At 44.6% G+C, this 10,971-nt stretch overlaps 1 protein-coding gene across 1 annotated transcript; it reads right to left on the bottom strand.

Annotated features, from left to right (window-relative positions):
* Window positions 1–8,582: 8,582 nt before the first annotated feature.
* LOC148784446 (uncharacterized) lies at window positions 8,583–10,379 on the bottom strand. The gene is made up of 3 exons (XM_088876835.1): window positions 9,731–10,379; window positions 9,009–9,452; window positions 8,583–8,785 (listed from the first exon to the last, which is right to left on the bottom strand). Exons 1-3 carry the CDS (start codon window positions 10,377–10,379, stop codon window positions 8,583–8,585), a joined length of 1,296 nt encoding a protein of 431 aa, XP_088732961.1.
* Window positions 10,380–10,971: the final 592 nt, after the last annotated feature.

Raw genomic sequence — 10,971 nt, 5'->3', positions numbered from 1 at the left:
TAACTCATAAATAGCCTGTGCTGTTGGTCGCCCATTCTAAAATCTCCAAATTATACGGTCTTCCCCTCCAAAAATAGTGGGTAGTACATGTGTGATCGCCAAACGCTCAATATCCATGATAAGGGGCCACTGCCATACTCCTTCATGAATCACCGTGCTTAGTTTGGATGACTCATCTAGTACAAGAAGCCTCGGTCCTCGTGGGAAGGTGTCACAAAGAGGGCCAAGGTGGTGCCACGGATCCTGCCACAAGAAGAAATTTCTCCCATCTCCAATCCGGTAGTCTACCATGGTTCGGAGAAACATCCGTAATCGAAGGATTTTCCTCCATCCCCATGAGCCGCCACGGTCCGTAATCGTCCATATAGAGGTGTGTTGTAGGCGTCCCTAGTATAGCCATTCAACCCAAATCGATGTCCTGTCGCATCTAATGACATCACATAGTTTTTTTGTCATCAATGCACGGTTCAAGGTACTGATATCCTTGAATCCAAGTCCTCCCTCCTCCTTAGGTCGGCATATATCCTTCCATGCAACCTTGGCATAGCCACTATTCGTCGTTCCCTTCCACAAGAAAGCTCGCAACCTTTTCTCAATTTCATTAATAACATTCTTCGGTAATATAGATGCCGATGCCCAATAAAGACTCAGTGATATAAGTACAAATTTAATAATTTGTACTCTACCAGCATAAGATATAGTGATACCTTCCCATCCAGCAATCCGTTTGTCAATCTTCAGTAATAGTGGACGGAAATCTGCAATAGTTAGTCGAGACGATATAAGTGGTAACCCCAGATACCTCATTGGAAGAACCCCTTCCTGAAATCCGAGTAGTGCCAACATCTCCTCACGTAATGTTTGCGCTGAGCGTGATATAATCAAGTGGCTTTTCTGTACGTTCAGTCTAAGACCCGACCATTCGGCAAAACGATCCAGACCTGCTTTAAAGATTCTTAGAGAGTCCATATCAGCGCGGCTAAATAATATCACATCATCAGCAAACCCCAACTGAAAGATCCTGGCTGCCTCGCATTTCCAGTGATAAGAAAATAACTCCTCCTGATCAATCAACTGCAGGAAGCCAAAGTGTAGGACTTCCATCACAAGCACAAATAGGTAGGGTGATAAAGGGTCACCCTGCCTAAGTCCTTTGGCTCCTCGAAAGAATCCATGGGGCTTCCCATTTAGCCCAACAGAGAATGAAGGTGTTGTCTCCTCAATCCACTTCACAAACGTGCTAGGGAACCCAAACATCTCCAAAACTTCCATCAAGAAATCCCAATCCATTGTGTCATATGCCTTCCGGATATCTACTTTCAGAGCACATCTAGGAGGTAGACGAGTCTGGTTGTATCCCGTAAAGAGTTCCTGTGCTAGCATAATGTTATCTCCAATGCTGCGTCCCGGCACAAATGCCGCTTGGCATGGGCTGATCAGTTTGTCCATTATCACACTCGATCTTTGGACAATGAGCTTTGTAATGATCTTATAAAGCACATTATAGCTTGCAATGGGCCGAAAATCACTAACCGTCATAGGTGAATGTACTTTTGGTATGAGCGCCAAAAGTGTAGTATTTATCTGCTTCAGAAGTCGGCCTGTATTAAAGAAGTCCAGTACTGCCGAACTCACCTCCTGTCCAACTATAGGCCATGCTGCTTTTTTTTTTTTTGGTAAAGGTAAGTATCATTGAGTAAAAATGTTACAGTACAACAATATGGTCCCAAAATGGTTTATCCCTCGACAGGCCAAGGGATTCGCCATAATCGAAATAAAGCATGTGTACTGACTGATCTAGAGAGTGAGATGCTATGGATTCACTGTCGAATGTCCTCAATGATCAGTAAGGCTATGGTAGTAGGCGTCCTCTCGGTGTTATCGAATCTTCTCAGGTTTCTTTCCTTCCAAATGTGGTATACACATGCTGCAAGTAGTGCTCTATAAGACATGTTGATTATGTGTTTACCCCTCCATCTCTGTGAAGCCCATGTAATGTCATCTTTCCACTCTCTACTGGGCCATAAGAATCGTACCGTTCTTCGAATTTCCGTGAGACATCTTCGACTAAATCTGCATTGGAAGAATAAATGTGCATGTGTCTCTGTCAGTCCTTTATTACATAGGACACATGGGCCAAGGTGAGCAAGCCATGGTTTGTTTGTCGTAGCAAACTTGTCTTGGATGGCAAGCCAAAGAATAAATATGTGACGTGGGATTTTAAGTGATCCCGAAAGTAGTGAAGCCCAGCCTACTTTCGGTCCTGGTGGGTCACATAACTCATAAATAGCCTGTGTTGTTGGTCGCCCATTCTCAAATCTCCAAATTATACGGTCTTCCCCTCCAAAAATAGTGGGTAGTACATGTGTGATCTCCAAGCACTCGATATCCGTGATAAGGGGCCACTGCCATACTCCTTCATGAATCACCGTGCTTAGTTTGCATGACTCATCTAGTCCAAGAAGCCTCGGTCCTCTTGGGAAGGTGTCACATAGAGGGCCAAGGTGGTGCCACGGATCCTGCCACAAGAAGAAATTCCTCCCATCTCCAATCCGGTAGTCTACCATGGTTCGGAGAAACATCCGTAATCGAAGGATTTTCCTCCATCCCCATGAGCCGCCATGGTCCGTAATCGTCCATACAGAGGTGTGTTGTAGGCGTCCCTTGTACAACCATTCAACCCAAATCGATGTTTTGTCGCATCTAATGACATCACATAGTTTTTTGGTCATCAATGCACGGTTCAAGGTGCTGATATCCTTGAATCCAAGTCCTCCCTCCTCCTTAGGTCGGCATATATCCTTCCACGCAACCTTGGCATAGCCACTATTCGTCGTTCCCTTCCACAAGAAAGCTCGCAACCTTTTCTCAATTTCATTAATAACTTTCTTCGGTAATATAAATGCCGATGCCCAATAAAGACTCAGTGATATAAGTACAGATTTAATAATTTGTACTCTACCAGCATAAGATATAGTGGTACCTTCCCATCCAGCGATCCGTTTGTCAATCTTTTGTAATAGTGGGTGGCAGTATGCAATAGTTAGTCGAGACGATATAAGTGGTAACCCCAGATACCTCATTGGAAGCACCCCTTCCTGAAATCCGAGTAGTGCCAACATCTCCTCACGTAATGTTTGCGCTGAGCATGATATAATCAAGTGGCTTTTCTGTACGTTCAGTCTGAGACTCGACCATTCGGCAAAACGATCCAGACCTGCTTTAAAGATTCTTAGAGATTCCATATCAGCACGGCTAAATAATATCACATCATCAGCAAACCCCAACTGAAAGATCCTGGCTGCCTCACATTTCCAGTGATAGGAAAATAACTCCTCCTGATCAATCAACTGTAGGAAGCCCAAGTGTAGGACTTCCATCACAAGCACAAATAGGTAGGGTGATAAAGGGTCACCCTGCCTAAGTCCTCTGGCGCCTCGAAAGAATCCATGGGCTTCCCATTTAGCCCAACAGAGAATGAAGGTGTTGTCACACACTCCTCAATCCACTTCACAAACGTGCTAGGGAACCCAAACATCTCCAAAACTTCCATCAAGAAATCCCAATCCATTGTGTCATATGCCTTCCGGATGTCTACTTTCAGAGCACATCTAGGAGGTAGACGAGTCTGGTTGTATCCCGTAAAGAGTTCCTGTGCTAGCATAATGTTATCTCCAATGCTGCGTCCCGGCACAAATGCCGCTTGGCATGGGCTGATCAGTTTGTCCATTATCACGCTCGATCTTTGGACAATGAGCTTTGTAATGATCTTATAAAGCACATTACAGCTTGCAATGGGCCGAAAATCACTAACCGTCATAGGTGAATGTACTTTTGGTATGAGCGCCAAAAGTGTAGTATTTATCTGCTTTAGAAGTCGGCCTGTATTAAAGAAGTCCAGTACTGCCGAACTCACCTCCTGTCCAACTATAGGCCATGCTGCTTTGAAGAAGCCTGATGAGTATCCGTCCGGGCCTGGGGCCTTGTCCTTAGCAATGTCAAAAACCGCCTGTTTGACATTTGCTGGTGTGAACGGTAATAGTAAAGCGGTTGACTCCTCATTATTCAAGATGTGCCTAGCCCACGGTCTGAGAAACCGAATGTCAATACGTGCTCTTCGTCTATCTCCTCCTAGCAGGTTTTGGTAGTATGTGATAAACTCATTAATAACTTCTTCTGGATCAGTGTGAGTAGATCCCTGTTCATCGTTGATCTGGAAGATCCTCCTTGATGATCTTCGTTGGGCAATCTTTCGAAAGAACACTCGAGAGCACTGATCGCCTCCCTTCATCCACTGCATCTTCGCTCGTTGATTTAACATAATCTGCTTCAATTTTGTTGCTTTGGCCAGTACGAGTCGACAACAGTGTTCAAGTTGTATGTATAGCTCATCTCGCCTCCTTGAGCTAACAAGTAGTTGTGCTGCTTCAAGAAACCCTTTCGCCATTTGGACATTGTGTGATAGATCCCCCTTATTCCTCCTTTGCTCTCGGAAGATTAGTTTCAATGCTTTGAGTTTGCATGTCACAGCATACATAGGCGTACCAATAATGTTGTGTTGCCATATATTCTGCACACTGGGAATAAACTCAGATGAGCGAGTGAGGTAATTATCAAATCGGAACATACCTCCATATTGCTGCTGTTGGTCCCCATTTAGTACCATCGGTGAGTGGTCTGAAGTGTGTGGTGTAAGGACCGAGTAGAATGTGTTAGGGAACCGTGCCATCCATCTATCATTTATCAACATGCGGTCCAGTCTTTTGCAGAGGTTCCATGGTGTCGCACTGTGGTTGTGCCATGTGTACCACTCTCCCTGCATGGGTAGTGGTAGTAATCTTGTATTTTGAATGGCAGCATTAAAATCTTCAATAGCTATTCGAATATCCCCTGATGTGCCACATACTTCGCTGAGGTCGCGAACTGCATTAAAATCCCCTCCAATCAACCATGGGATATCAGTACACTGTATAGCTAAACTTTCCAGGGCATTCCATAACTCTCTCCTATCAATCACCTCAGTAGCTCCATAAGCGACAGTAACAGCGACTGACTCATGAATTGCTCGAATATTAACAAGATAGTGGATATATTGCATTCCACATTGAACCACATTAACATCAATAAAATTATCATCCCACGCTATCCACACCCGATTACCAGAAGATCCATAATCCATATACCATTTCCAATGGGGTAATAGGAACGATTGAATTTGAGCTGCATTATTAAATCGAACACGAGTTTCAAGGAGACTGAGAAATTGTAACCTGTACTCAGCAACGATGTCTCTGACTGCCAACTGATGATCTCTTTTGTTCAGGCCACGTACATTCCATATTGCTGCATTTAACATGGATCACTAGGTATGGGGCTGCTGTTTTTAGGACCCCGAATCGACTCATCTGTATCATCCAGTATGTGTAGTGCATCAAATGTATTATATATAACAACCGCCTTACCCTTCTCCTCTCGACTTGGGCCTGTTGCATCTCTAGGGGGTTCACGGCCCTCTCTCTTCTTTTCTACCACTGGGGCTTGTGGTGGTCTGTTTATCTTCCGATCAGGCAAACGTGGTGGCCGAGATGGTATATAAGTTGTATCGCCATCCTCCCTAGGATGGTTCCTACTCCGTTCAGACATTGCTGTTTCATACGGTGTCCCCACTTTGGTTATGTATACAGCGATCGGTGGTTTAACTGGTTTTGGTTTGTTAATAACACACTCTTTGGCAGAGTGCCCCAATGTCATACAGCTTTTGCACTTCGGGGGTATCCATTCGTACTCAACATCTACTTTACATGGGGATTCTCCTCCATCTTCATCCGGTGTCATAATTATGATGTGTTTCGGTAAATTTGAGGTCACATCCAATATTACGCATACACGAGCGAAGTCCAGTCTTGTGCACGCTCTCGTAATCGCATCCGGGTAAAGCGGTTTACCCACTCCACTGGCCACCGTACTAAGACCTTCCTCTGTCCACAACTCGACTGGAAGGTGTCATATTTTGATCCACACAGGAACTTCTGTATGCTGAAGTTTCCTCAATACCATCCCTGGTTTCCATTTTTGAAGAATAATAGGCTGCCCCTGATATAGCCACGGTCCTCCTTTAATGACATCTTCCATAGCAACTACTGATTTGAATTGGAAGAAAAAGAACCCATTATTTGTACCAGTGACCTCTTTTAAGTCCGGCCATATCGACTTTGCAAATTCCTTTAGATGGTGAAAGTACGGTCTTTTTCCAAGAAAATATCCCACCGCGGTAGCCATCCATCTTTTAGACCCATTCCGTATAATATCCAGTGTTGGTCGCACAATCACCTCTCCTTTTTGTACCGTTGGGGCCACATAGGATAGGGTCTTTCGAGTTGAATTGTGGAATGCATGAGCTATTTTATCATCGTTAATCGTGTCCGAGCATGCATGCAACGGAATGTTTCCAACGAACAATCCCGTAGGAGCGCGATAATCAAAAGTAGAAATCTGTTTTTTTGTCTTTTTATGCAGGATGATGTCATCCATGATGTCAGCAGTGATGTCATTTGGAGTGATCTCAGCAGTGATGTCATCTGCAGTGATGTAAGCAGTGATGTTACCTGCAGTGATGTCAGCAGTGATGTCATCTTTAGTGATGTCAGCAGAGGTTATGCTAGCATCACCAGTGACATCACCATCCTTGTCAACTGCCACCGTACCGTCCACCTCACCGTCCACTTCACCCACAGAAGCCACGTCAGCAGATGTTGGAATACCAACCGTCGCCGGACTGGTGAGTCGCCAGTCACCCTTCACCGGAGCTGCCATATCAGTCGACGGCGGCAGCAAATCAGGTTCATTTCCGGCGGAAAGTCGTGAAATCTCAGGCACCGGCGACTGTAGATATGAGTTTGTCGAGTTCCCATCAGTTTCCGGCGCTCCACTGCTTGTTCCCGTCGGCAATAAGCATCTCATAGCCGGACGTAAACCACCCACGCATGGCGCCGCATCTCTTTTCTCAACCAACGAACGCAGCGACGGGACGCTTCGAAATCGCTCCTTCCATCTAGTTTTCAGATCTCTGAGTGCTGTAATGGTTTGCTCGTCTCCTTTGTCGATGACAGCGTTGGCCAATTTCAGGAACTCATCAAGATTAAACGGCTCAAATCTCCTTCCGCCATTGATGAAAGGTGAAGCTTCACCAAACCCTAGTTGCGGCGCTCGGAACGAAGACGAGTCATAGGTCAAGTTCTCACCTTTCTCTGTTATATTCGTTTCCTCTTCCTCCACAGAGTCCGGCGTACCTTCATCAGCCTGAAAAGTGCCAGTTTCCGACGGGTTTTGGCTGCGCGACCCTTCATCTCCCAAAAACCCTAACAGCGGCGTCTGCAATTTTTCCTTTGTTTCAGCCCTCAAAAATCGATCACTCGACGTTAGTCTTCCATTCCCATCCTCTGAAATCACTGCGTCATCGTTACCAAATGTCTGATCTGCCATTGTTGCCGGCAAACTTCCAAAAACCGGCGATGTACGTTCCAATCGCAAATGTCCTGTTTCTGCTCGCGGGTCGCCGGAAAACTGACCATAGCAGTCCGTCTCTCGCCGTCCTTCATCACCTTCAGCCTCCCCCTCGCCGGCCGGTGCTCCTTCCTCGTCGCCGGCAGCGGTTTGAGTATTTAGGGCTTGTGTGTGTGTGTTTTGTGGTGTAGTAGTGTGTGAGAGAGAATAGAGAGGGTCCATTTTTTTTTTTTTTGAGAGAGAATTTTTAGTGAGAGAATTTTTTTTTTTTTTTCGGTAATGGTAAATTTCATAAATGAAAAATATGGTACAGTACAACAATTAATTGGGTATTCCCTCGACAGGCCAAGGGATACGCCATAGTCTATATAGAGCACATGTACTAATCGAACTAGAAAGATTTAGACTCAATATCCTCTGCCTAACATCGCTAATAATAAGAGAAGCCAATACATTAGGCGGGTGCTCAATCTGCTGGAACCGTCTGGAATTTCTTTCTCGCCACAAATGGTAAACGAATGACCCAAGTAATGCTCGGTATGCTGCATTAATGATATGCTTCCCTCTCCATTTCCTCACTGCACATTCCACATCCATTGCCCATGTGCGATTGGGCCATGCGAATCGAATAATTTCCCGTATGGCTATAAGGCATCTTCTGCTGAATCGGCATCGGAAGAATAAGTGATTATGCGTCTCGGTTGCTTCTTCATCACATAGAATACACCCTCCAATGTGTGTGAGCCAAGGTTTGTCTGTTGTTGGTAGTTTTTCCTGAATAGCCATCCATAGGAGAGAGAATTTTTTTAGGCCATGCTGCTTTGAAGAAGCCCGATGAGTATCCGTTCGGGCCTGGGGCCTTGTCCTCAGCAATGTCAAAAACCGCCTGTTTGACATCTGCTGGTGTGAACGGTAATAGTAAAGCGGTAGACTCCTCATTACTCAGAATGTGCCTAGCCCACGGTCTGAGAAACCGAATGTTGATACGTGCTCTTCGTCTATCTCCTCCTAGCAGGTTTTGGTAGTATTTGATAAACTCATTAATAACTTCTTCTGGATCAGTGTGAGTGGATCCCTGTTCATCGTTGATCTGGAAGATCCTCTTTGATGATCTTCGTTGGGGAATCTTCCGAAAGAACACTCGGGAGCACTGATCGCCTCCCTTCATCCACTGCATTTTCGCTCATTGATTTAACATAATCTGCTCCAATTTTGTTGCTTTGGCCAGTACGAGTCGACAACAGTGTTCGAGTTGATGTATAGCTCATCTCGCCTTCTTGAGCTAACAAGTAGTTGTGCTGCTTCAAGAAACCCTTTCGCCATTTGGACATTGTGCGATAGATCCCCCTTATTCCTCCTTTGCTCTCGGAAGGTTGGTTTCAATGCTTTGAGTTTGCGTGTCACAGCATACATAGGCGTACCAATAATGTTATGTTGTCATATATTCTGCACACTAGGAATAAACTCAGGTGAACGAGCGAGGTAGTTATCAAATCGGAACATACCTCCATATTGCTGTTGCCGATCCCCATTTAGTACCATCGGTGAGTGGTTTGAAGTGCGTGGTGTAAGGACCGAGTAGAATGAGTTAGGGAACCGTGCCATTCTATCATTTATCAACATGCGGTCCAGTCTTTTCCAGAGGTTCCGTGGTGTTGCACTGTGGTTGTGCCATGTGTACCACTCTCCCTGCATGGGTAGTGGTAATAATCCTGTATTCTGAATGGCTGCATTAAATTCTTCCATAGCTATTCGGATATCCCCTGATGTGCCACATACTTCGCTGAGGTCGCGAACTGCATTAAAATCTCCTTCAATCAACCATGGGATATCAGCATACTGCATAGCTAAATTATCCAGGGCACTCCATAACTCTCTCCTATCAACCACCTCATTTGCTCCATAAGCGACAATAACAGCAACTGACTCATGGATTGCACGAATATTAACTAGACAATGAATAAATTGCATTCCACATTCAACCACTTCAACGTCAATCAAATTATCATCCCATGCAATCCACACTCGATTACCAGAAGATCCGTAATCCACATACCATTTCCAATGGGGTAATAGAAAAGATTGAATTTGAGCTGCATTATTAATACTAACATGAGTTTTAAGGAGACCGAGAAATTGTAACCTGAACTCAGCAACGATATCCTTCACTGCTAGCTGATGGTCTCTTTTATTCAGGCCACGAACATTCCATATTGCTGTGTTCAACATGGATCATGAAGTGTGGGGCTGCGTTGATTAGGACCCCGGGCTATAGCATCTGCATCGTCAATTAAGTGTAGACCATCAAATGTATTATATACTACAATCTCCTTGCCCTTCTCCTCTCGACTTGCCTTCACTCCACCTCCACGAGAAGACGCTGCCTTACCCCTATCGTTTTGTTTGTTCGAAGCACCAGTCCCCGTTTTATCATTATTCGAATCCTTCCTTTTAGTGGCCAGTTGTGGTTGAGGGATGATAGCTTTCGGCACATACACGGCTACCGGTGATTTAGTGGATTTAAGGGGTTTATTCATTGCACAATCTTTCGTCATATGGCCGATCGTCATACAACTCATACATTTCGGAGGTAGCCATTCGTATTCGACATCTATCTTGCATGGTGTTTCCCCTCCTTCCTCATTTGGTGTCATGATTATAACATGTTTGATCAACGTCTGTGTAACGTCTAGTATCACGCATACACGAGCGAAATCCAGTCTCGTGCATGCCCTCGTTATCGCATCTGGATATAGGGGCTTACCCACTCCGCTTGCAACAGTACTCAATCCTTCCATTGTCCAGTATTCCATAGGCAAGTGCCGAAGTTTAATCCATACAGGTATTTGTGTATGCTTCTGTTTCCTCATAGCCATACCCGGTTCCCATTTTTGGAGTACTATTGTGGCAATGACATTTTTAAATTGAAAGAAGAAAAAATCATTAGCTGTCGCGGTTACCTCTCGTAGTTCGGGCCAGAACGAATGAGCATATTCCTTCAGATGATGGTAATATGGCCGCTTTCCCAAAAAGTATCCAACTGCAGTAGTTTTCCAACGCTTAGCTCCATCACGCACAGTATCCAAAGATGGTCGAACCACAACCTCACCATTTTGTACCAATGGGGCTATATATGAAAGCGTTTTTCGGGATGAATTATTATTTTTTTTTTTTGGTAAATGTAAGATTCATTAAAAAAATTGGGTAAAGAGTACAAAGTACAACAATCAAATGGTGGTGGTACCCCCAACAAACCAAGGGATACGCCAAAGTCTATAGAGTGCACATGTACTAATAGAACTGGAAAGATTAATACTAATTATCCTCTGTCTAACGTCTTCTATGATGCAAGTAGCTAATATAGCTTCCGGCCAATGGGTGTGCTAAAATCGTCTCAAATTCCTCTCTTGCCATATATGGTATATGCATGCACCAAGTAATGCTCGATAAGCAACATTAACAATATGC

Source organism: Sesamum indicum, linkage group LG13 (assembly GCF_026168435.1).
Source record: "Sesamum indicum cultivar Baizhima isolate 11 linkage group LG13, ASM2616843v1, whole genome shotgun sequence".
Taxonomy (NCBI): Eukaryota; Viridiplantae; Streptophyta; class Magnoliopsida; order Lamiales; family Pedaliaceae; genus Sesamum; species Sesamum indicum.
Note: the sequence above shows the minus strand (reverse complement) of the source record. Positions and strands in the feature narration are given on the sequence as shown.

What these genes read in the sequence shown, in the direction of transcription:
- LOC148784446 (XM_088876835.1), bottom strand. Translation starts at nt 10,379, where the DNA reads ATGGCTATGAGGAAACAGAAGCATACACAAATACCTGTATGGATTAAA. An exon ending in CCCCACACTTCATGATCCAT is followed by an intron (nt 9,453 to 9,730) that starts GTTGAACACAGC and finishes TTCATTGTCTAG; the next exon opens with TTAATATTCGTGCAATCCAT. An exon ending in TCGGCAACAGCAATATGGAG is followed by an intron (nt 8,786 to 9,008) that starts GTATGTTCCGAT and finishes ACTACTTGTTAG; the next exon opens with CTCAAGAAGGCGAGATGAGC.